At 43.5% G+C, this 27,791-nt stretch overlaps 1 protein-coding gene across 3 annotated transcripts in view; it reads left to right on the plus strand.

Annotated features, from left to right (window-relative positions):
* The window catches only part of SEZ6L (seizure related 6 homolog like), a 570,023-nt gene that overhangs the window by 422,908 nt on the left and 119,324 nt on the right, over window positions 1-27,791 (plus strand). For all 3 annotated transcript variants that reach the window (XM_089684123.1, XM_089684122.1, XM_089684124.1), the window contains 2 exons: window positions 25,908-26,102; window positions 26,995-27,133. In XM_089684123.1, the coding sequence (XP_089540249.1) occupies window positions 25,908-26,102; window positions 26,995-27,133 (334 nt within the window). The remainder of the gene's footprint in view (window positions 1-25,907; window positions 26,103-26,994; window positions 27,134-27,791) is intronic.

Below are 27,791 nucleotides of genomic sequence, written 5' to 3' on the forward strand. Positions count from 1 at the left end.
TATTAGCACTTTTCTTTCTGCTCCTAGAAGCTAAATAGTGTTATCCTATGTGTCCATGCACACTATTTTAAGCATTTTTTGAGCTTCAGCGTCTAGGAGTAGAAAAAATGTTTTAAAAATGTTAATTAAACACCAACGCTACTAATACTTTACTAAATATGCTATTACCAGCGTTTTTTATCCAGCATTTTTTCCAGGTGTTTTTTTAGCTTGACCGCCTCCCGTTTATAAATGGCTTCCCACCCCCTGCTTGTGCGCACACTCCCTGGGAGTGCGCAGCACCATGATCCGGTGCCCGCTGTGTCCTCCGGACACAGTGGAACACCGATCTTCGTACGGGACCTCTCTGCGAGGTGCCAATCATGTGATCACTGATTGGCCAATCAGTGATCACATGCAGAAAAGTAAGCAAGATGTCACTTCTGACATCATTGCTTACTACTAGTGAAATCTGTGAATGATCACAGAGGTCACATGGTACAAGGCTATTCACAACAGCCTTGTACCATGTGACAAGCTGTGACCAATCACAGCTCACACAGTAGTTCTCAATGGCTGCAAGAATGCAGCCAGAGAGAAGGAGAAATGATTGCTTTTACAGCATTTATGGGTGTAAAAGCAATCAGTGTAAAAAAAAAAAAAAAAAATCTTCATCACACCCCACAAGTAGTACAGTGTCACCATGGTAACACTGTACTGCTAGGGTGACAGTATGTAAAAAAAAGCTTAAATAATAATATAAAAAAAAATAAAAATGTAAAAAAAATGTTTAAAAATTATAATTTTTGGTTATAAACTGATTTGGGTTATATTTTTTTTACTAAAAAGACAAAGGAATAAATTTATGATGAAATATTATTTATTTGCAAACTTTTATAAGAAAAACACTTTTTTGCTAAATTTTTGCACATTTCATTTACATAGCAAAAAAAAAAAAAATCCCAGTGGTGAATAAATACCACCAAAATAAATCTTTATCTGTCTAAAAAAAATGCTAAAAATTTCATATGGGTACAGTGTTGCATGACTGCGCAATTGTCATTCAAAGTGTGATAGCACTGAAAGCTGAAAACTGGCCTGGACAGGAAGGGGGTAAATTGTCTGGACTTGAAGTGGTTAATAACACTAGTGTGCATGGAGCCTAGATGTAAATAGAAAAGCATCATGAACAGTACTCAACTGTGTTTCTGCATTGAGTACTATCAAAACCTATCAAAACCTATGAGATGCTACCATGCAGGTGCATCCAGTGCAGTAAAGATCAGCCTGTGGAGTGTAAACAAACAATGGAGGCCTTTTCTCCTTGAACCGTGCTACTGTCGTGATGGCTGTCTTCCAAGCATTTGTTGCTAGCTCCTGGCAAGACGTGCTGGATTTGGGGAAACATGTCACTTGCTGGAATCTTATTCTCACTCTTATCTTATTATCACTCTATGGGTAAAAAGTATATGAACCTGAATTGCATTTAAAGTATTATAGAATATCTCAGGTAATCATTGCATGTCATAAGATCACTCATTTTGCTATTCTTAAAGATGCGGACATAGTTCCATGAAATGCATTAAAAAATAGCATTTTTCCAGTGCCTCCTAAATGGATGCTTGTATTAAAACAGTAAACTGGTCATTTCTACCTTTATAAATAAGACTAGTAGCATTTTAGACATTTGAAGTTCTTAAAAATGTAAATGTACACCATCTGTGATATGTGTTATCTTAATGTAGGAAGATGATTCATATTAAACAGAAGCCTAAGAGACTTGAGATAATATGTATTTGTTCAAAGTAATGGACTGATTTTCAAAATAATTGTCATTGAGATTTAATACTATGCCTGCATCTTAATGCTGAGTATAAATGTGTCAAATACTAGTTCCCAAATATAATTAAGAAAAGCTGCCAGTCTGTTTCTCATCCCACAGTGTAAATCATGTCAAAGGGTGTAGTCTGAATTTCACCTGCTTTTCCTCATAGGACTTGTCAAGTCTGGAAAGAATCTTTTGGAAGTAATGTAGATGCTTAACCTCCTGTCCACAGGAGACTTCATGCAGATGAATACTTTATAATGCTGGGCTTTGATCTAAACTTTTTAAAGCAAGGATAAAATAATTGTGTTACATTTCGTGAAGACTGAACTGTAGACTGCAGTGTTCAGTGTACAGTAGACATTTATTACAGTAAATAAAATTTGGTTCTGAGTTGTCCCATATCGAATGCTTTCAGATTTTCATTTGATTAGTGTGTGTGTGTTTCCAATCTTTATTTGAAGCTAAATTTGCAGGGTTAGTCCTTATAAAGTTACTATTTTAGTAATGGATGATGTGGATGGCAATTAACTGAACTACACAGACAAATTTCCATATTCTGTCCTTTCCAGAACATATTGTTTAACATTTTACCCTGTGGCATTCCTCTACACAATTTTATGAGTGCCAAAAATATAATCTGAAAGTACCAAAAGCAAACTTGTGTACATTAATTTCCTTAAGTCAAGTACCTTGCAGAGTACCCCAGGAGCCATAAAGCATAGGGAGCTTCAATATATTTTCAAGCAGTCAATATACAACAAGAAGAACCCTCCTTCTGTATTTAGGTGTAGTGAATGTGCTGGATGTAAGTGATCTAGTTTTAATAGATGGTCTTCCGATTGGCATAGGTTTTCTTGAGTCACTCAGTGCTTCCTAGGTCTTACAACACCTTTTTAGACAAGAGAATTCAAAAACACTATATATAAAAAAAAAAAAAGGCCTAGTACATTACCAATGGCACCATTTATTAAAAATGAAGTAACAAATCACTATACTCACATGATGAGCATTAAAAGAGTTCAAGTTTCACACACACAAAATATATATATATATATATATATATATATATATATATATATATATATATATATAGTATATACACACACATGCTATTGGCAAAAATTTTGGGACACCCCTCCAAATCATTGGAATTCCAATCACCTCCATGGCCGCAGGTGCATAAAATCAAACTCCTAGGCATGGAGACTACTTCTTCAAACATTTGTGAAAGAATGGGTCGCTTTCAGGAGCTCAGTGAATTCAAGCATGGTACAGTGATAGGTTGCCACCTGTGCAATAAGTCTATCCGGGAAATCTCCTTGCTACTAAATGTTCCATGGTCAACTGTTAGTGGTATTATAACAAAGTGGAAGCAACTGGGAACAACAGCAACTCAGCAACGAAGTGGTAGACCACGTAAAATGACAGAGCTCGGTCAGCGCATGCTGAAGCACACAGTGCGCAGAAGGCGCCAACTGTCTGCAGAGTCAATAGCTAAAGACCTCCGAACTTCATGTGGCCTTCAAATTAGCAGAGTACATCAGCATGTATTCATGATCAATACACAGCATTTGTTGGCTCAAAACCTTATCCAAAATGGCTGCTGCGCAACTTCCGGTGTACGTCTGATATCACTTACTGACGCGTTTCGTCATTTCCAACTTTGTCAAAGGATCCTTTGACAAAGTCAGAAATGACAAAATATGTCAGTAAGCTGATGTACTCTGCATTGTTTGTGGTTTAGGAGCGTGTCCAAGGTTTAGGAGTGTGTTTATGGGAATGTTTGACTATTCTTCCTGAAGCACATTTGTGAGGTCAGGCACTGATGTCCAAGTTGTACTCCCCCTAGTATGTATGATGCATGCATATTTTTAGCACCCACGTGCACAGCTTTACATTTTTTCAACATTAAACCTCATAGTTGCCAAATTAAACAGTGCATTGAGGGTTGTAAGTTGGAGACATCCTGTAAGGACGTTATTCCACTTCATAGCTTATGGCATCTGCAATCTAGCAAAAACTCATCTATGTGGTCTTTTATTAAACTCACCAGTATCTTCCCAACTATAGAAGTTCACCTAAAGGGTCTATAGTTACTTGGTAAAGAATTTGACCCCTTTTTAAATACAGGCACCATGTTGGCCTTACACCATTTTAGTGTTACTATGCCAGTCATTAACAAGTCACTACAAATTAAAAACAATGGCTTTGAAATGACAGAGCTCAATTCTTTTAGGACACATGGATGTAATCCATTCAGTCCAGGTGCCTTTTTCATCTTTATTCTCTCAAAATATTTCTGGAGCATATCAATGATCTACTACAATTACACAAAGCCATGAGTACAGATGCTTAAGCTGTGGATCAGAATCCTATCTTGGATTTCTAAATGGAATAAATAAGTTTTTTAGGGCCTTGCAAGATTATTAATCAAAGCGGCCTGTGTTTTTTGCAGTTGCAAGTTCACATAATAATATCACTTTAAACCAGCAAAAGCCTAATGTACACGGGGAATCTGTGAAAACCTCTCTGAACTCCATAAGCAGGAAAACTTAATGTGCTAAAAGCTCTATATTGCAAAAGCGTTTAGGCGTTATAATGTTCAATTGTTAAGAATATTATTATACTATATTAGACACATAGGCTTACACAGAGATACTTTTACAGGCCTGTCTAAGCCATGTTTTTTAACCCCTTGTCGCCGGCACCTCCCGGCCCATTAAGGGTTTCAGAAGCCGGGAGGCGGGATTTTAGGGTCATGTGGTCACTTGATCAGGAAAGATCCCGATCGAAAGAGGAGATCGGGACCTTTCCGTGAGTAGCGGACAGGTGTGCTGGGAGCGCGCAGGGTGCACGCTCACAGAACATATGGTTTTCTTAATTGCACACAAATGTGCGTCCGCTCGGCATCTAGGCCCAGACCCCGGGAGGCCGCACATTTGTGTGCGGCCGGCGTAAAGAGGTTAAGCTCCGTGTGAATGAGACCGTGGTGTGTTTTGTGGGACAGTGGATAAATAAGAACTGCAAAATGAATGGATCAATATGCATATTTTGTAAATACAGTTTTATTATTAAATGTAAATAAGCTATTTTAATAAAATAGATAATCCCTTTCCACTCATGATATGTTATCACTAGAGATGAGCGAATCGAACATGACGAAGTGGAATTCGTTTCAAAGATTAGGAAAAATTCGATTCGCGCCGAATCCGAAAATTAGCAAACTTCGGATGCACGAATCGAATTTTCCCAAAAATGGCGGCGACATGTGTGGCGACGGAGCGGGGATCTCTGGGAAGGCGCGCAGACAAGGCGCGCTGACCCATAATGCATTCATTCATGACATGTGATCGCATTAGCCAATCAGCAGCCAGCCAGCCAGCACTGTGTAATGGTAGAGCTATAAATCGCGGCCATCTTAGAATTCTCCATTAGCCTCCGGTCATTCAAGAGAAACAGACCTGTCTGTATTAGGGACAGAGTTAGGGCCACAGAGACTTTAGGGCCACAGAATCGTTACTCAGGGACACAGAATCGTTACTCAGGGACACAGAATTGTTACTCAGGGACACAGAATCGTTACTCAGGGACAGACACAGAATTGTTACTCAGGGACACAGAATTGTTACTCAGGGACACAGAATCGTTACTCAGGGACACAGAATTGTTACTCAGGGACACAGAATCGTTACTCAGGGACACAGAATTGTTACTCAGGGACACAGAATCGTTACTCAGGGACACAGAATTGTTACTGAGGGACACAGAATCGTTACTCAGGGACACAGAATCGTTACTCAGGGACACAGAATTGTTACTCAGGGACACAGAATCGTTACTGAGGGACACAGAATCGTTACTGAGGGACACAGAATCGTTACTCAGGGACACAGAATCGTTACTCAGGGACACAGAATCGTTACTCAGGGACACAGAATTGTTACTCAGGGACACAGAATCGTACCCAGGGACAGACACAGAATTGTTACTCAGGGACACAGAATCGTTACTCAGGGACACAGAATCGTTACTCAGGGACACAGAATTGTTACTCAGGGACACAGAATCGTTACTCAGGGACACAGAATTGTTACTCAGGGACACAGAATCATTACTCAGGGACACAGAATCGTTACTCAGGGACACAGAATTGTTACTCAGGGACACAGAATCGTTACTGAGGGACACAGAATCGTTACTGAGGGACACAGAATCGTTACTCAGGGACACAGAATTGTTACTCGGGGACACAGAATCGTTACTCAGGGACACAGAATTGTTACTCGGGGACACAGAATCGTTACTCAGGGACACAGAATCGTTACTCAGGGACACAGAATTGTTACTCAGGGACACAGAATCGTTACTCAGAGACAGACACAGAATTGTTACTCAGGGACACAGAATCGTTACTCAGGGACACAGAATTGTTACTCAGGGACACAGAATTGTTACTCAGGGACACAGAATCGTTACTCAGGGACACAGAATCGTTACTCAGGGACACAGAATCGTTACTCAGGGACAGACACAGAATTGTTACTCAGGGACACAGAATTGTTACTCGGGGACACAGAATCGTTACTCAGGGACACAGAATCGTTACTCAGGGACACAGAATCGTTACTCAGGGACACAGAATTGTTACTCAGGGATACAGAATCGTTACTCAGGGACACAGAATCGTTACTCAGGGACACAGAATTGTTACTCAGGGACACAGAATCGTTACTCAGGGACACAGAATCGTTACTCAGGGACACAGAATTGTTACTCAGGGACACAGAATTGTTACTGAGGGACACAGAATCGTTACTCAGGGACACAGAATCGTTACTGAGGGACACAGAATCGTTACTCAGGGACACAGAATCGTTACTCAGGGACACAGAATCGTTACTCAGGGACACAGAATCGTTGCTCAGGGACACAGAATCGTTACTTTCTGCTTCACAACCACTATTGTACGTTCAAAGAGTTAAATCCTGTTTTATGTTTGGGGTGCTTATTGAATTAAAGAGTATGTCAGACAACACGCAGAGGAGTGGCAGAGGAGGCAATGTTTCAGGAGTGAGCAGACGTGGCAGCAGAGGAAGGGGTCGAGGCAGCACTAGTCGCAGCCAGAGGCCAGTGCTCCCGGTGTCATCCAGCGGTCGTGTCTCCACCGACAACCCTGCCATCATCGATTGGTTGACTCGGTCGTCTTCCTCTTCCCAGGTCACCTCTGACACCTACAGCCAACGGTCGGTGGGTAAGTCAGACACAACCGTTAGTTGGCATGGCCCGGGAGCAAGCCCACTGAAATCACGTGTCCTCTACCTGCCCCTGTCCTTTGGTGTTCCCTCACCAAGCGAAGTATCGCATGCTGTGGGCTCAGCCCCACTGTACAGTGAGGAAGAGCTAACAGAGGGCGGTCAGGAACGGAGGGAGACATCCGCCTCTTCAGCAGCCAGGCGAAGAAGTACTGGCGAGGAGAGTGGCTCGGTAGCCGGTCTAGAGACAGGTCTGTCTCCTGACCCACACACAGCCGAGGGGGCTAGTAGTGACGCGGAGACCCTAATTGATGATGATGAGGCTGATCGCACTTGGCAGCCTCGTCGTCATCAGGCTATTGCTTCCACATCATCAGGAGAAGAGGGTGCCAGCTTGCCAGCGAGCAAAACAGTCGGTGGGTTGCCCAGGAGGCAGCAGGGTCGCAGCAGTGTCAGTGGAGGCAAACGGCCACGGAGTAGAGCACCAGCTCCACTGCAGCCTACCACCACGGCCAGTAGTGGTGCCGGTGTGCACGGAGGAAGTAGCAGTCAGCCAGTGAGGAGTAGCGGGGGCAAAGTTTCCTACTCGGGGGTGTGGTAATTTTTCGTCAAGCCGCCCGAGGAAGTAAACGTAGCCGTATGTCGACTATGTGGCCAGAAAGTCAAGCGTGGCCAGGGGGCCCATGTTGGGACTACAGCGTTGCGTCAGCATATGCAGCGTCGCCATTCGGTGGCCTGGGAAAACCGTGATAAAGATACGGCGGTTCTGCCTGCCCCAGCCCCCGCTCCATCACCCGCTCCGTTACTTGCTCCGTCACCCGACGTCAATCGCCCTCCATCAGCCAGTCAAGGCTCCAACACCTCTGCTGAGGGGAGTTGTCGCTCATTGGCATCTTCCGCTCGTTCAGATGCTCCTTCTCCTGCTACTCCTCTTCACGGATTCCGTCAGCAGTCTTTCTTGGAATCCGTTTCCAAGAGACAACAGTTTGCGAGCACGCACCCGACGGTGCAGAAGCTGAACGTCCTCCTGTCCAAGTTGCTGGTGCTGCAGTCCCTCCCTTTCCAAGTGGTGGACTCAGCACCTTTCCGAGAAATGATGGCTTGTGCCGAGCCGCGGTGGAGAGTGCCAAGCCGTCATTTCTTCGCCAAAAAGGCAGTGCCAGCCCTGCATTCACATGTAGAAGAGATGGTGGGCCAGTCTTTGAGCATGTCGGTCTCTGTCAAAGTGCACGGCAGCGCCGACGTGTGGAGCTGTAACTACGGTCAGGGACAGTACATGTCATTTACGGCCCACTGGGTGAACGTGGTGCCGGCACAGCCGCACCAGCAACTTGGACAGGTCACGCCGCTTTTGCCTCCACGTTTGCACGTCCTTGGTCCAGCAAAGATGTCCGCCTCTACCACCTCTTCTTCCGCCGTGTCCTCGGCATATCACATGTGCAGGGCGCAACGGTGTCACGCTGTGCTGCACCTGGTATGCCTTGGCGAACGTAGTCACACAGGGGAGGAACTTCTGAGTGTAATGAACAGAGAAATCGACAGATGGCTGTCTCCGCGCAAACTGAAAATCGGAACCATGTTGACCGACAACGGAAAGAACATGGTGTCTGCTCTGCATCAAGGAAGGTTGTGCCATGCGCCATGCATGGCTCACGTGTTCAATCTGGTTGTCAAGCGGTTCCTAAAATCCACCATCCCACTGCAAGACATCCTTAAAATGTCACATAAACTTTGCATGCATTTCAGCCATTCCTACACCGCAAAGCACACCCTCCTTGAGCTGCAGCGGCAGAACGGAATTCCACAGCATCGCCTGATCTGCGACGTTGCAACAAGGTGGAATTCAACCCTACATATGTTAGACCGCCTTTACGAACAGCGAAAGGCCATCACCGATTTCCTGATGTTACAAGCGGATAAAGGTACTCCCCTGTGTAACTTAGATGTCAGCCATTGGCAGCTCATGCGTGACACCTGCCGCTTGCTCAGGCCCTTTGAGGAGGCCATGCTATTTGTGAGTCGGCAGGACTATGGGATGAACGACGTCATTCCTCTGTTGCACGTCCTGGAACAAATGCTGTTAACAATGGCTGGTCAGGGTGCGGTAGACGTGGCGCACAGATCTCAACGCCACATGACCCCTGTGGGGGCAGGACAGGAAGAAGAGGAGGAGGTAGAGGAGGACATTGGTGCTCAGGAATTATTGAGTGAAATGGGTGGTTTTTCCACTCAGCGGACAGGAGTGGAGGAGCAGGAGCATCTGGTAGAGGAGGAGGAGGAGGAGACAGAGGACCCAGACGCACCGTGGCAGTATGCTGTGGAGATGGAGGCAGGGAGTCCCTCGCATTCCTTGGCACAAATGGCCCATAGCATGCTCGGTTGCTTGCGTAGTGACAGCCGAATAATAACCATCAGACAGAGGGATGACTTTTGGCTGTCCACCTTGTTGGACCCTCGCTACCGTTCAAAAATGGTGGCCTTTTTCACACCTGCTGAGAGGGAGGCCAAAATAAAGTACTATAAAAACCACCTATGTAGTCAGTTGGTCTCTGCCTTTCTGCGCCAACGTCCATCCTCAGACACTGTGGGCCCTGTGCGCTCGCGTTCCGCTGCCATGGCAGCAGGGGAGGGGTGGGGTGGTAGGAGCAGTGGCAGCTCCACCAGCAGCAGCTGCCTCAGTCTGCAGTCGATGATGAGTAGCTTTCTTCACCAGCGCAGTGAGGAAACTACTAACCAGCCGCAGCAGCAGCAGCATCAGGTGGACCTGGAGCAGGACCTCAAACAACAGGCTCGGGCCTACTTGGATAGCACCCTGCCAACCAAGGTAGACAATCCCCTTGACTACTGGGCAACGAAACTTGACCTTTGGCCCCAACTAGCTGAATTTGCCCTTGAAAGGCTGTCATGCCCGGCCAGTAGCGTGGCATCGGAGCGCGTGTTTAGTGCGGCAGGAGGTATTGTAACTCCGCGGAGGACACGACTGTCCACCCAAAGTGTGGAGAGACTCACGTTTGTGAAAATGAATCAGGCGTGGATTAGTCTGGATTTCAAACCACCAGTTCCTGACACAACTGACTAAATCCGCCATGAATCATGCCCCAAACATGTTATTATTTTTAACATAAGCCTCTGTATGGCCTTCAATTTAAGCTGCTTACGCTTCGCCACTCTGCCATGGGCCCCTGTACCGCCTCCTCTTGCTGCTGCCAGGTCCAGAGTGTGTCATGGGTCCCTGTATGGCCTCCCATTGCTGCTGACTTCATCGCCAGACTCTGCCATGTGCCACTTTCAGGTCTCCTTACACTGTTGGTGGGTTCCATTTTGTGATAGGGTGCTGTATGGCCTTCCATTGCTGCTGCCTCCACCGCCACCCTGCGCCATGTGCCTCTGTCGTCTGCTCACGCTGCTGACGGCTTCCGCTTTTTAACCGAGGCCTGTGTTTGGCTTCCGAATACTGCTGCATCCACCGCCAACCTGCGCCATGTGTCTCTGTCGTCTGCTCACGCTGCTGACGGCTTCCGCTTTTTAACCTAGGCCTGTGTATGGCTTCAGAATAATGCTGCCTACACCGCCACCCTGCGCCATGTGCCTCTGTCGTCTGCTCACGCTGCTGCCAGGTCCATACTGATTCATGGCCCCCTGTGCCGGCTCCTCATGAACGTGGTTCAGCGGGTTTGCATCACTTAACGGCAAATCGTTGACAAACGCTGGGACGTTCAGTGTTGTGCGCATTAAGCCAGACACCAAAGGGCAGCACAGACCTGTTATTACTCGCTCAAGCATGGCTGAACAAAACCAGTCTCTACCACAAATTGGACCCAGACCTGCCCAGGGTCTCGTAAGTAGATTGCACGGAGGAGTAGAGTTCGTTATTGGAATTAACTAGACGACTATCAAGAGTCCAATGGCAGAGTGGCGGAGCAGAAGCAGCTTCAATTGAAGGCCATACACAGGCCTAGGTTTAAAAGTCCCTCACAGTTAATTCCAATAACGAACTCTACTCCTTTGTGGTAGAGACTGGTTTTGTTCAGCCATGCTTGAGCGAGTAATAACAGGTCTGTGCTGCCCTTTGGTGTCTGGCTTAATGCGCACAACACTGAACGTCCCAGCGTTTGTCAACGATTTGCCGTTAAGTGATGCAAACCCGCTGAACCACGTTCATGAGGAGCCGGTACAGGGGGCCATGAATCAGTATGGACCTGGCAGCAGCGTGAGCAGACGACAGAGGCACATGGCGCAGGGTGGCGGTGTAGGCAGCATTATTCTGAAGCCATACACAGGCCTAGGTTAAAAAGCGGAAGCCGTCAGCAGCATGAGCAGACGACAGAGACACATGGCGCAGGGTGGCGGTGGATGCAGCAGTATTCGGAAGCCAAACACAGGCCTCGGTTAAAAAGCGGAAGCCGTCAGCAGCATGAGCAGACGACAGAGGCACATGGCGCAGGGTGGCGGTGGAGGCAGCAGCAGTGGAAGGCCATACAGCACCCTATCACAAAATGGAACCCACCAACAGTGTAAGGAGACCTGAAAGTGGCACATGGCAGAGTCTGGCGATGAAGTCAGCAGCAATGGGAGGCCGTACAGGGACCCATGACACACTCTGGACCTGGCAGCAGCAAGAGGAGGCGGTACAGGGGCCCATGGAAGAGTGGCGAAGCGTAAGCAGCTTAAATTGAAGGCCATACAGAGGCCTATGTTAAAAAGTCCCCCCAGCAGCAGCGTGGGGAGACGACTATTAGTCGTCTCCCCACGCTGCTGCTGGGGGGACTTTTTAACATAGGCCTCTGTATGCCCTTCAATTTTAGCTGCTTACGCTCCGCCACTCTGCCATGGGCCCCTGTACCGCCTCCTCATGCTGCTGCCAGGCCCGTAATCTGCCATGGGCCCCCGTACCGACTCCTCATGCTGCTGCCAGGCCCGTAATCTGTCATGGGCCCCTGTACCGCCTCCTCATGCTGCTGCCAGGTCCAGAGTGTGTCATGGGTCCCTGTACGGCCTCCCATTGCTGCTGTCTCCATCGCCACACTCTGCCCTGTGCCACTTTCAGGTCTCCTCACACTGCTGGTGGGTTCCATTTTGTCATAGGGTGCTGTATGGCCTCCCATTGCTGCTGCCTCCACCGCCACCCTGCGCCATGTGCCTGTCGTCTGCTCACGCTGCTGACGGCTTCCGCTTTTTAACCGAGGCCTGTGTTTGGCTTCCGAACACTGCTGCATCCACCACCACCCTGCGCCATGTGCCTCTGTCGTCTGCTCACGCTGCTGACGGCTTCCGCTTTTTAACCTAGTCCTGTGTATGTCTTCCGAATACTGCTGCCTCCACCGCCACCCTGTGCCATGTGCCACTTTCAGGTCTCCTTACACTGTTGGTGGGTTCCATTTTGTGATAGGGTGCTGTATGGCCTTCCATTGCTGCTGCCTCCACCGCCACCCTGCGCCATGTGCCTCTGTCGTCTGCTCACGCTGCTGACGGCTTCCGCTTTTTAACCGAGGCCTGTGTTTGGCTTCCGAATACTGCTGCATCCACCGCCACCCTGCGCCATGTGTCTCTGTCGTCTGCTCACGCTGCTGACGGCTTCCGCTTTTTAACCGAGGCCTGTGTTTGGCTTCCAAATACTGCTGCATCCACCGCCACCCTGCGCCATGTGTCTCTGTCGTCTGCTCACGCTGCTGACGGCTTCCGCTTTTTAACCGAGGCCTGTGTTTGGCTTCCGAATACTGCTGCATCCACCGCCACCCTGCGCCATGTGTCTCTGTCGTCTGCTCACGCTGCTGACGGCTTCCGCTTTTTAACCGAGGCCTGTGTTTGGCTTCCGAATACTGCTGCATCCACCACCACCCTGCGCCATGTGTCTCTGTTGTCTGCTCACGCTGCTGACGGCTTCCGCTTTTTAACCGAGGCCTGTGTTTGGCTTCCGAATACTGCTGCCTCCACCGCCACCCTGCGCCATGTGCCACTTTCAGGTCTCCTTACACTGTTGGTGGGTTCCATTTTGTGATAGGGTGCTGTATGGCCTTCCATTGCTGCTGCCTCCACTGCCACCCTGCGCCATGTGCCTCTGTCGTCTGCTCACGCTGCTGACGGCTTCCGCTTTTTAACCGAGGCCTGTGTTTGGCTTCCGAATACTGCTGCATCCACCGCCACCCTGCGCCATGTGTCTCTGTCGTCTGCTCACGCTGCTGACGGCTTCCGCTTTTTAACCTAGGCCTGTGTATGGCTTCCGAATACTGCTGCCTCCACCGCCACCCTGCACCATGTGTCTCTGTCGTCTGCTCACGCTGCTGACGGCTTCCGCTTTTTAACCTAGGCCTGTGTATGGCTCCCGAATACTGCTGCCTCCACCGCCACCCTGCGCCATGTGTCTCTGTCGTCTGCTCACGCTGCTGACGGCTTCCGCTTTTTAAACTAGTCCTGTGTATGTCTTCCGAATACTGCTGCCTCCACCGCCACCCTGCGCCATGTGCCACTTTCAGGTCTCCTTACACTGTTGGTGGGTTCCATTTTGTGATAGGGTGCTGTATGGCCTTCCATTGCTGCTGCCTCCACCGCCACCCTGCGCCATGTGCCTCTGTCGTCTGCTCACGCTGCTGACGGCTTCCGCTTTTTAACCGAGGCCTGTGTTTGGCTTCCGAATACTGCTGCATCCACCGCCACCCTGCGCCATGTGTCTCTGTCGTCTGCTCACGCTGCTGACGGCTTCCGCTTTTTAACCTAGGCCTGTGTATGGCTTCCGAATACTGCTGCCTCCACCGCCACCCTGCACCATGTGTCTCTGTCGTCTGCTCACGCTGCTGACGGCTTCCGCTTTTTAACCTAGGCCTGTGTATGGCTCCCGAATACTGCTGCCTCCACCGCCACCCTGCGCCATGTGTCTCTGTCGTCTGCTCACGCTGCTGACGGCTTCCGCTTTTTAAACTAGTCCTGTGTATGTCTTCCCGAATACTGCTGCCTCCACCGCCACCCTGCGCCATGTGCCACTTTCAGGTCTCCTTACACTGTTGGTGGGTTCCATTTTGTGATAGGGTGCTGTATGGCCTTCCATTGCTGCTGCCTCCACCGCCACCCTGCGCCATGTGCCTGTCGTCTGCTCACGCTGCTGACGGCTTCCGCTTTTTAACCGAGGCCTGTGTTTGGCTTCCGAATACTGCTGCATCCACCGCCACCCTGCGCCATGTGTCTCTGTCGTCTGCTCACGCTGCTGACGGCTTCCGCTTTTTAACCGAGGCCTGTGTTTGGCTTCCGAATACTGCTGCATCCACCGCCCGCCCACTGCTGCTGCCAGGCCCGTAATCTGTCATGGGCCCCTGTACCGCCTCCTCATGCTGCTGCCAGGTCCAGAGTGTGTCATGGGTCCCTGTACGGCCTCCCATTGCTGCTGTCTCCATCGCCACACTCTGCCATGTGCCACTTTCAGGTCTCCTCACACTGCTGGTGGGTTCCATTTTGTCATAGGGTGCTGTATGGCCTCCCATTGCTGCTGCCTCCACCGCCACACTGTGGCTCCACACTCTGGTTTTGGCCCCGTGACTGCCCAAATGAGTGAAGTGTGCGGTGATTCTAAGATCGACGGCACTCATCTGCATGTCATACTGACTGACAGTATTAGTTCTCTTCCCCAGCAGACTCCAAGGGCATTTAAATTAAAGGTACAGTGTTCTGCACTAATATAAAGGCTCTCTGAAGCCTAGAAACACCCTTTTTATAAGTTAAATTCGCAGCGAATATATTCGCCTCGAATCGAATTTATTCCGCGAATTCGGCGAATCAGCCGAATCGAATTTTTGAATAATTCGCTCATCTCTAGTTATCACTCCTAAAATGTAAATTAAAAAGCATTTTTTAACTTTTGCAAAAATGTTAAGATTTGTAAACTATGGAAGTAATGGTGAGTTAGCCTTTGAAAACAATTCAAATTTTTTTTTTGGACAAAAAAGGTGTTACCTTTCTTTAAAGCCAAAAAAAACCTCAACAATCCCGTGATCCCAAACTAAATTTCATGTAGCTGAGTGCATGGCGAAAGATCTTTCCCTCCAGCCATTATTCTCCAAATGAAGAGTTTTCTAAAAAAAATAAAAAAAAACTTCTTTAAAAGTAAACCTATGAAGACAGTTGATGAAATCTGATTTTTTTAAAGGTGCTTTTCAACTTTCACTGGCTACATACATACACCAAGTAGTGACAACCATGGAACCTGCACCTTTTAAAGCACAGGTTTACCACAAAGAGGTTCTGCTATACACTAGAGACCGGACATCTCCTTTTGAAGCCTAACTGAATTTCACTCAGTAAGAAATTTACTTTGGTGCAGATATTGTTAAATATATATATATATGGTACCTGATGCTGTGGAAATATAAAATAAGTAAAAACTGTATAAGATTTTGTCTTAACCACAATGGGTTTCTTAAAAAGAACATGAGCTGCTACTTGTATTTAGATGGACTTGGTGAAAAAAAAAATAATGGTCTCTTTCCCTATTATATTAATGGCCCACATATGTACTTCAAAATAATAGATTTTCTCTTTCAATTACATCAGCTTCTCCATCTTGGCTTTGCAGGACTGCCTTATATTGAACAGATTCAACCTTAAGCTATGCGGAAAAAGAGACTTAATGGCAGAGAAGAGCCACTTGATCAGACTACTACTTTTCTATAAATAGAAAGTGATTTATATCTCTTGCAGGTAGACTACATCAAACCAGCAAGTCCTGGGGGATTTACATTTCTTATTCATTTCTTTATTCATTGTAGACTATGCATAAACAGAAAGAGACACGCAAAAATCAGCCTAATAAGAAGTGGCAGCTGTCTACAATAGAACAGCCAGAGAGGAAACATTAAGTATGGCTAAGTTTAAAAGGAAATTGTTTCATATTTTCTATATCTGAGTGTAACTTTGAAACTAAGTTCTTATAACTGCCACAGTACAAAATACATTTTTATTTCTTATGCCCTACTGGCATATAAGTCTCAAAGGAGTACCTTTTTTGTTTCACTTTAAAAACTTGTCTCATTTGACTTGTAGTATAATTCAGTGTATTCATGCATTATTATTATTGATATTATTACAAGTAGTAGTTGAAAGAAAAGTACTGTATCACTCTTTATTTTTGTGCTAGTCTTCATTTACATGGTACAGTTTTAAGGCTACTTTTACACTGATCCATTGCAAAAATGCATATGCATTTTTGACTCGTTTTTACTGTGTTTCTTCTGTGTTCGTGGAACATTTTTAAAGGAAACGTGACTCAAAAACCTCACCAAAACACAATGTAGGCGTTTTTGCCACGTTTTCCATTTATTTCAATGGGGACATGCATTTTTGGTGCTATTTTTTACTGCACCAAACCTACTCCAAAAATGCAGCAGGCAGGATTTTAAAAACCACACCAGATCAGTGTGAAGAGTTCTCTAGGAATACATGGGGGGTTGATTTACTAAAGGCAAATATACTATTGGGTGTGACATAGGAATGTGATGTAATGAAAATGTATGCTCCCAGAAATGTAAACATAAAATAAGCATTGTAAGAATGTTGTCCCCGCTAATGATTCAAAGGTGGAGCCCCTGAATTAAGATGGAGAGCTATAATGATAGCCTGATAAGTATTCTACAAGATGGAAAGATGGAAAGTACCTACTGCACATGTTGATGCACTCCAAGAACTGGAAGTGCATCCACAAGGAAACCAGGAGTGACAAGAAAACGTTCAGGCAAAACTAAACAAACAAACCCTTCCACACTAGGGACACTTATATAGCATACAAAAGTGTGTAAATAGACAGCATGTGACCCATGGTTAGACTTGGAGCTCCACTCAAAGCATAAAGAAAATCAATCTCTTTAGTCCTCAGAAAAAAAGGTGCTGGCTAATGTGTTCACTCATCCTCCAGTGATTGATCCATTGTGTGCTAAGAAAGCCACACTCCCGGCCCAACCATAGTGTGGATGTGAGTGAAAACAGCCTCAGACAGCTTTCCTTCGCAGACCATACTACCCTAGGCTTTTTTCACCTGTGTTGTCACCTGTAATATGGCCAGTAACACACCTCCTGTACTGGGGTGCCTACACTCTGGATAAAGGGGCACAGAGACACCTTTGGACAGCAATATTGGTAATCTGGGGGAGGGGAGTGTTAGCTGTACTAGCAGATTTAGATTTAAGAAACTAAGAACACTAAGAAAGCCAGACTCCAGCTAACACTTATTTTTCTTTTTAGGATAAAGGTTTTACATAATCAGGGGTCTCCAAACTGCATTCCTTTGCTAGCCTTTAACCAGCCCTTGGGTTCCTAACACTGACACTAAAAGTGTGGCATAATTCCTCCAACTGACACCAGCAAAGGGACACTATTCTTCTTACTAATATCAGTGATGCGGCCCTATTCCATCCACTAACATCAATTATGGGCCAATATGTCTTCCAGTGATAGCAATAATAGGGCACTACTACTCCTAATACTGACCACAGGCACTATGCAACTGAACACCACACCTGAGACCTTGTTTACTCTTACTGATGTTGGCCCTGAGACCTTTTCTACCCCCGCTGCTCACAATCTGGCCCTCCTGAAGTCTGAAGGACAGTAAACTGGCGCTTTGTGTGGAAAGTTTGCAGGCCCCTGACATAAATAAATAAAAGCTGATTATTGTTTCAATCCTCTAGCTTAAGGTTTCTCAATCAGGGCTCCATGGAACCCCAGGGTTCCTCCAGAGGTTGCTAGGGGTTCCTTGAGCAGTGAGCAATGCCTGCCTCTCAGATAAGTTCCCACTGATACCACTGATCTTTTTAGCTATATGTAAGGGGGTAATTCAGCCCAATGGTGACAAGTGTAAGAAGCATTCTTCCCACTGAGCATCTCACTAATGTATCATGAGTTGTAGATATAGTAATTTTTAGCAGAGGTTCCCTGAGACTGGAAAGGTATTTCAGGGGTTCCTCTGTGTTGAAAAGGTTGAGAAAGTCTGCTTTAACTGCTACATCTACAAAACAACGTGTTCTGTTGAAAAACAACAGACTTACTGGCAGTTGAAAATTAAGGAAAGAAAGCGTGAAAATTAATACTAATGCATCCATTACATCTAAGAACTGTTAAGCTACAATACAATAAATGTTTGGGTTTAATACTGCTTTAAATGGTCATGTGGTCTTTACAATGTATACCAATGAATCCAGGCATTTTATAAAGTCTAAAATAAATGTGCTAGCAAGCGCATAAAACAATCAATATAGGTAGTAATTCCAGATAGCTGCTGGCACTAAAGGGCATGGGCAACAGTCCCAATAATCGAATCAAATTTCTATAAGTGCAGCGCTGCGATAGATATATATAGCAATCTATTTAAAACATCAAGTACTCAGTGTATCACATATATCGAAATATTGTATAAGTGAGTGCTAAACAAATTATGAAGTATATAAATTAGAATTGTCAAATTAATGCTCTGAGAATAGCTGTTAGCAATCCCCAAATCAACTTCAAAGGTATAAGTGCAGCGCTATAAATGCATGTAACATAAATGCCATATAACAATAAAGTGCAGAGAAGTGCATCAAAAGTGCAACTATGTGCATCAGTATGCGTCCGTGGCAGGCAGTAAAACCTAATAATGTCCTTTATTGAAGGGTGATTATTCCAAGTGCCAAAGTGCAAATGTGCAGTTATTCATGACATGCAGAAATGTAGAAATGCATAAAAGGAATCCACCACTTAGGACAGGTCTCCTGTGATCCTGGGGGGGAACGTCATGAATAACTGCATGTTTGCACTTTGGCACTTGGAATAATCACCCGTCTATAAAGGACATTATTAGGTTTTACTGCCTGCTGAATTATTGTTACAGTCGTCACGGGAGCATACTGATGCACATAGTTGCACTTTTGATGCACTTCTTTGCACTTTATTGTTATATGGTATTTATGTTACATGTGTTTATAGCTCTGCACTTATACCTTTGAAGTTGATTTTTGGATCATTGTCGATATCCAGATTGCTAACAGCTATTCTCAGAGCATTCATTCAACAATTCTAATTCATATACTGTACTTCATAATTTATTTAGCGCTCACTTATACAATATTTCGATATATGTGATACACTGAGTACTTGATGTTTTAAATAGATTGCTATATATATCTATCATAGCGCTGCACGTATAGGAATTTTATAAAGCTTGTATCATGATTATATTATTAAGTGATGTGGTAGTGGTGGCAGCAGTTGTAGTGGTGACAAAATCGCCATTAGTGATGACCATTGGTCTTCTAATAGGAACATCTCTTCTGGTGAAAACTATTATGGTTTCCTCTCACCTCCTGTTGTGTCTCCAGGACAGAAGCAAAGGAACATCACCCCAACAGAACACATGGTTATAGGACAGCATTAAGCCACAAAATGCCATTTTTCTTTTGCCTTGTCTGTACAGATGCAAAGCAGTTCTGCATCTGGAGCAGTCCAGTTACAATAGGGAATTCCAGCCAACTTTTTGCCAACATAATCACATGACCCAAGGGGTTGAGATTAACAAAAGTCATTGACATTGTGATTTCTGGTTGGAATTGCTGCTGGCATATATAATGTAAAATGCATAGATATAAAGGAACCTTGTGTAAGGGTATTTTTATTTGTCTAAACCAATACAATAAAATATTAATATTGTTCAAGTACTTTGAAAAAAAGAAACAGTTCATCATAAGTTCCCTTTCAGAAACCATGCTTGTGCTGAAAGAAGACACATAATAAAAGGAAGTGCTATATCAGCAAGGAGCTATAAACATTTCATGCAGATCTATAGTTCATCTATAAATAAACATACACTGAATGCAGGATAATTACACTGCTCATTCACACAAGTTATAATAGATAATCATAATACTTTTATAGTACACCACATACAGTGCTTTGTGCACCTACCATTATAGTCTAATGAATTATAACAAGGATATCAGGAATATTAATATATGCAGACATACGTAAGTCCATTCTTGGATACAATATTATTAAATGGCATCATGTCCTCTTGTCTGTGCAATTGTACAGGATCCTGCTGCTGTCGATATAAAACTGCTAGTAAATGCCCTTGTTACTATGGACTTTTCGCAATAAGAATATATTTTGGGAGCTTGGACCTTCTTAAAAAGAGATTATGGACCTCTTGCTGGGAGATGGAGAGATCAGGTTGAACAGTTATCACCCATTAAAGGATGTATAACATCATGTGAAAATCTTTTTCTTAAGATAATCCTTTTGAAAGTGCCCCTGGCCTGAACTTCTCTTGCTAGGAGTACCACTGCGGTAGATTGTGTCAGTTATTTTGCAAAAATACCAGTCTTATCTGTAGAGACACAACATGAAAGGCATTGCTAGCAGTATATAGGAGAATATCATAGACTGAATTTTGTCTCATAAATCAGTTTCTGCATAGGCTCATTAAAGCTGATCTCCAGGCAAGCAGCTAAATTCAATTGAAATATGTGTATAGAATCTAATTAGCTGGCAAAGGATATGTAAATACATGCAACCAGTTATGTGACCCATCCAGCCCTGCCAGAGAGCAAAGACAGAATATAGACTTCCACTGCAGCACAGATTCGTCCAAATAAGAGGTCAAAGAAAACTCCTAGACCAGTATGGGACAACAAAGGATCATCAACACATTGATGAGTCAGCCATCTCACACTGTTCTCTCCTCCAGTCCGCATGTTTTCTGTCAGTGCTTGTGCGCTGATGCACAGCCTCATTATGACAGTGCTGGCCCTATGACTCATGAGTCCTGCTGTGTAGGGATTACTGGAGACTGATATCAAGACATATTGAGGTACTTTAATTAGCTGCATTTAAAAACTAGTTATTGATTTTATTTATAAATTCATAATTTAATTAAATAGTGTATTACATTCCTTCTTTGCATTCAGTGTTAACTCCCCATTGCTCTTAGCCACAGCTCTTTTTATCCATTGCAGAATAATACAGTACTAAGGGTATCATCCACTATTGAAGAGAAGAATGACATTTTAACAGACTTTTAAATGTATAGACCCAAAGATAAATATTTACTTACCTATATAGCACCATTACAAGTTTACATTTGAGGAGATTTACTAAAAACGGAGAGTGCAAACTTTGTTGCAGCTCTGCATAGAAACCAATCAGCTTCCAGGTTTTATTGTCCTAGCATAAATGAACAAGCTGAAGTTAGAAGCTGATTGGCTACCATGCACAGCTGCACCAGATTCTCCAATTTTAGTAAATCTTCCCTATTGTGTTGCTGCGGTTGCAACAAATTCAAAAATAAATACCGTCGTATAATTATTGAGGAAAGGTGATAAAAAAAAACGTATTTTGTTTTGGAGTGAATAACAGTGATAGCAGGAATCTGCTGAGGAAAAATAAGGGTAGGTGGACACAAATGAACATGGTGTGCCAGCTTTGTGCATTAGCATAATGTTCTTAAAAAGAATACATTACAATTACAAACAGCTAAGAGAGCCTACAACAATCAATGATATTCCTCAGCTCTTCATGGCCAGTAGCAGAGTTGCAAATGGACCAGGAACTCTGTGCTGGACACCTGCTGAGTGATCACAGTGGGCCTGCTGAAAGGTAAAGAATCTTGACATTCTCGTGAATCCTGGGCAACACTTCTGGATTACAAGGTAACCATGGCAATGCGTTTTGGGGAAGTCACCCCCTTTATCAGGCCAGAAACTTGAAATCACTCAGCAGATGCCCAGGACAGAGTTCCAGGTCTACACGCAACCATACCGCTGGCCAAAGAGGGCTGCTGGATGTCATCTACTGCTGCAGGCTCTCCAATCGCACGTGGACTTCTGACTGTTTGCAAATGTAATATTTTAACACAAGAGGACGCAAGCTTGTTATCATTTAAGATCATCTTAAATGTTAAGTGCACTTTAAAAAATAGCAAATTAACATATTTTAAGGAAAAATTTGAATTTATCATTCTTTTTTCACTGGAGCCTGCAAAGCATTGCATCCATGATCAGTGGATCACGGGTGCAATGCTAGACTTCTGCAGACTTTTCCTCCAGCTCCCTGTCTGTACTGATGTACAAAGTTTAAGTTACCAAGCTGAGGGTGGTTTGAGGTTGGAAGGGGCCCATTTTCAGCAACTACATGGTATACCCTAAATAGGGTTTAACATGTAAATTGGTGTAAAAGGTGGAGTTAGCCTTTAAAGTCCATCTAAGGGTTAAATCAGGGAAATAATTGCACAAATTTGCCACATGGAAGGTTCAGACCTCAGGTTTTCCATTCACAAGCAATGTTGTCCCATCTTCTCTTCAAGAAGCTACCATTACATGACACTAAGCATGGCTATGATTCTTGTTTGCCCATGGGACTTGCCAACATTTGTTTCATTTGAGGTCAGCATCACAGAACGCATTCTTCGGTGTTTATGTTACAGAATACACCGAACTTTCCAGGACTCTCTACTTAGCACCCAATTTTTCTTACCACATATGGATCTATCAGCTTTATTCTTTAATATTAGTTTAACTATCTGGTGTTTTCATCTCAGAGAACTACTTTGTACTATTATTTAAGATGATATCCACATTAAATCTGTTTACCTACCTCAGAGCTTCCAGTGTATCTCCCAGTTATAAGTCTGGCTTTGACTTTCTTCCTGTAATACTGTATAACCACATATTCTTAAGACTCCTGCCTCATATACCAGGCACCCCCAGCTGCCCATATGACAAAACCCATCTGTTTGGACTCTTCAATCTTCTTTAACATTTCTCCTATACATACTTTAATTTTATAGCCCTAATCTGCTCAGACATTCTTACTCACATTTTGCTGGAGGTCAGTAACATTGAATAAATTGCTCCAGACTTAACTAGTTTGTGTAAAAATTAAGCAAAAAATAAATTAGGGTTACCTAAAGATTTTTAAAGAATGCCTAGAACATATCTTCTTGTTGCCAATATCAGGACTAGGTTTCCACTAAAAGCTGTTATGTCATTGGGGCATTTTAACTTTTCATTAACCACGTCTTCTACTGCCACATCTTCTTCAGCACAGGGAACTATTTTTCAGCAGCCCTCATTAATCAATCTGGTTTGATGCAGGAGTTTTCAGTGCTGACACCTTGCACTGTTAAGTTGCCCATACATGGGTCAGTTTAGTGTGGATGGGGGAATCCTCCCCACTGTGTCTTTGTATTCTGACAGTGGAGTGTCTCCCCCTCCTCCCTACTGTCAGAATACACTTATTAGCACCGCAGCCTATTGGCTGCAGCACTGATCAAGCTGAATTTTCCCAGCAGTCCCATTTATGAAAAGTCAGTTGGTAGATTGCCTTTCCATAAATGGGAATGGCCATATGTGGATCAAATTTCGATTCATGTACGACCAAATTTAAATTTCAAAATGAGACAGGTGCCTTTTAGCACTGATGATTCAGGTAGGCAATGTAAGTATAATGCTGCAGTTCTTGACTCAGTTTAAGGGACAATGTTAGAGGTTACAATTGATTAGTTTTAGTGCCAAGTTCTAGGGATTTAAGAATTAGGATTAATGTTAGATTATTGGTTCAAGGGGATAAAGCTGAATTCCAGGAAAACAGACTTCTAGACAGCTAAATTTGAATTTCCTTTTTCTGTACTGCATGCACTATAAAGAATGGTCATAGTGTCATGAAGGCCTTTTGTCCCTCATTTGTTAAGCTGCAGTAAAACGTACAAACAAAAAAAAGCAAATCAAAGTTGTAATTTCAGGCATTAACTGTGTGAAGTTTTCCTTTAACAATTTTTTCTTACTACCTTCTGTGCAAAGTAACTAGCGGTTTTACTTTAACTTTCCTGGCAGTATGATTATTTCCGATTTTTGGTGCTGAAAGCGGTACCATTTTTTGCATGGAAATATGTAGTTTTTTATTGTAGTCCAAATTAAAAGGTATGCGCTAATAACAAACTTATACAAAAGTGTATATCATCATCCAAAAAACAAAATTATAGTGTCCAAACATAAATTAGTGTCCAAAAAAATATATATATCTTCAGTGACTTGAACACAATTGTGAGAAATCCACCACCAAAGGAGATTAAATGAACTCACCAGAGCTAATGGCTGGTCAGATAATAAACCAGCAACAGCGCTTGTGCTCTGGGAGCAATGAACCCGATGTCCAAATAGATATGGTGATGTTTCAGATACTTCCAGATAATAATAATCACAGCCAAACAACTTTGCAGCCCAAGCTCTTATGATGAACTTCTCCACTCTTTCTCATACCTCCATGAGAGCATGCAGTACACTCAGGGACAAAAAAAAGAACATAATGGTGCAATACGTTTTTTTCATTTATCTCTTTAATAAAAAAAGGTATAAGGAAACTCACAAACAAGGTGTCCAACAGACACCAGCTCTGCCCCTTGATGACGTCGGTGTGACGAAACCGGTTGGGCGTAGCCTACTTGATGTGGACGTTAGAGAGCCTTGCTGGTCTGTGCTGTATGGGAGAGATCTGCGGTGAGCGTTAACTGTATCTCAACCCTTTTTTGCGATTGAAGCTGGTGTCTGTTGGACACCTTGTTTGTGAGTTTCCTTATACCTTTTTTATTAAAGAGATAAATGAAAAAATCTGTCCGAACACGAGTCTAGTAAACATTCCGGATATGATAAAACTTGAAACACGAAATCATAAATTATAATTTAATTAATAATCATAAAAAATAATAATATAATAATAAATTAAATTCAATAATATAATCAAACCAAAAACACTGAAATTTGAAATATAGCGCCAAGTTCGCACATCGCTGAGCAAAGTCGCAGAATCGTTTTCAGTGTCTGATGACGAATTTCTCCACGAATCATTATCACTCAATTCTGCAAGTGGTTCTGATTTACTATCGCTGTTCTCTAGCTGGTCTAAAACCGCTTTTGACATAAAGGGATGCTTTTTGGACGCCATGGACTTTTCTAAGTTTCCAGGCAGAAAGAACAGTCAAAATTTAGGTAGGGCACAGGACAAAGCAGTAGGGACAAAATATATGTGAAATGCATTGAAACAGCAATGTTTTACTATATAATAATCATTTTTAAAAAAATGAAATTTTTTAAAAATTTCAAATTTGCCACCGGTTCCGGCGCCCGTACGTCCCGACGTCACAGGGACCAGAACACGGAAGCCGGATGCCGGCATTAGCCGGAGGAGATGGCCGGGGACGCTGCAGGGGACACATCGCGGGTGCGAAGGACAAGGTAAGCGCTGCAGGGACTCCCTGAGCAATGCCACATGGTAAGCCCGAGTGTAGCTCGGGGTTACCGCTCTTGGTACTCAAATTTTACCCCGAGCTACACTCAGGAATACCGCCAGGGAGGTTAAAGTGACACTAAACTGTGGTTAAAAGAAATTCTATTTGGGGATGTATCCTTAACCCTAAAAATATATTCTGCTGTTCTCAGCTTCCTTAAAATATCCAATGTTCATATTTTTGCTACTATGATCTCATCTGCTTTTAGAGGGCAGCTTTGTTTATTTCCCATGGTCCCACTGTATGTAGGAATATAGTCACCTTCTTTTGCTCACTCCTGGGTTGGACTGGGGTCTATGAACTATGGGCTATAGGATTTGCAGTGTGCATAGAGAAATGCACATGATCACAACTAGCATGTACTGTTTATTCCAAACAAATGGAAGTATGGAGGCTGTTACCAGGAAGTAAGAAAGATAAATTAAGAAAAGTTTTATGAAAAATAGATTACAGGGCTGATAAGTAATGGATGTATATGGATTATTATAGCAAAGTGAGTTTGAATGTTTTGTAATATTAAAATCTATGGCCGTGGCTGAACATTGTCTAATTTTTTTAGCCTTTGAACGAGGACACTGCTATGAACCCTATATTCAGAATGGCAACTTTACAACAACAGATCCAACTTATAGCATGGGGACTGTGGTAGAGTTTACATGTGACCCTGGACACTCTTTGGAACAAGGACCATCCATTATAGAGTGTATCAATATGAAGGACCCTTACTGGAATGATACAGAACCTCTCTGCAGAGGTAAGAAAGTTATTTTATTTCTGCAATTAAAGTGCAAGTTCTGTAAATTTAGGTATTTTAATTAAGCCACACACTTGGCTTAAGACACTGGTGGCCATAGGTAAAGGCGATTACTTTATTATTTCTTCTTGTCAAATGTATCCCTGGCACATATGTTTAATTTCGCTAAAGGTAACTAGTTACAAATCTGGGTAACCCTAACTGAGCATATTCATAATCCATAAAAATTTGTAGCTGAAGTTGTATGAGAATCTCATATTCCATTATGCCCATCCCTCCCATCTCCTGATGAGTTACTGTGTTATTGGTCCATAAAGAAAATGATGCCACTCCGGAGGGAGTAGAAAGTCCAGGATCCAACCTTTTTATGTACAGATTTAAGGAAGTTGTCCTCAGAGTTAATGTTTCAAAGTCAAGTTGGGCATCCCATATACCCCTAGACTCAATCCAAGTTGTTCCACTCCAAATAAAACAACAAATACAATCCCATGGACTAGTTACTAACTCTGAATGTAAGTTGGAAAATGCATGTTGCCTGGCCATGCAAGAAATAGGGGAACCCAAAACCAGAGGCTCTCAAGGGGGTAGTGCTTCACTTCACACTGGTTTATTCTTTGAAACAGTTATAAGGTTCTCAGCAGCAATAAATGCTACAGGTGTGGATAGCCACAAAACATACACTAATGGTAAGACTTGAGGACAAGTTTGGGAAACAGTGACATACATAATGTAACACTGTTGCTGCTTTCATTTTGTTAAATGCAATGTTATAAACTGTTATTTCTCTTTATGTAAGCCCATATAGTTTAATTGTTTTGGCTGTACAATGTCTCTTATCCTTCATTATCAAAACATTTTGAGGATCTGATTACTTTCTCCTAAATTCTTCTAGCAATGTGTGGTGGGGAGCTCTCCACCCCAGCTGGGGTTATTCTTTCACCAAACTGGCCTGATTTGTATACAGAGGGAGAAGACTGTATATGGAGAATTCATGTGGGAGATGATCGAAGAATATTTCTTGATATACAACTGTGAGTATTGCTCAGACAAGTTTTGTAGAAATTGAAGTATTCAATTTATATTCTGTGTTTAAAATTTCATACGTGAATAACAGCTTGTTTTTAATTCTTTATTTTCAATTTTCAAAAGTACAGTCATACAGCAATATACAATGTCAATATATTCAATTATAAAGAAACAGCATTGAACTGTCTATGTACATACTAGATCAATAAAAGTAAAACTAAGATGTGGACATCACTGTAGCATTAAATATGCTCTTTAAGTTCTATTATGGTTAAAGGTGGGCTACAGTAGTCAGACTTGTAGCTTGTTCTAGAGATTTCTGAACCTACAGTGATCAAAGCCAGATCCAACTGAGTATAGGCAATATTGATGACTGTGTAAAAAACTGGTATAGGATCAAAAATCTAATGAAAATCAAAAACATGAGAAAAAAAGGGGGAACAGTTAATATAGGGAGAGGGGAGAAAAGAGACTGCACATGAGGACCAACGGAAGTGCTGTGCAGGGCTAGTAGAAGGTCCAGATTTGTGTACTCTTTATTTAGGTCTCATGCATTAAGGCATGGTACTCTGAAGAAAAAGTAAATGTCCAATAGAACCAAGTTTTGCAAACATGCTTCTCTTTAGAATTAGCGATTGCCATCATTTCCTCCATAGTTTGGAG

The sequence above is a fragment of the Staurois parvus genome, unplaced genomic scaffold (genome assembly GCF_062004578.1).
Source record: "Staurois parvus isolate SC_StPar_1 unplaced genomic scaffold, SC_StPar_1.0 ptg000336l, whole genome shotgun sequence".
Classification (NCBI taxonomy): domain Eukaryota; kingdom Metazoa; phylum Chordata; class Amphibia; order Anura; family Ranidae; genus Staurois; species Staurois parvus.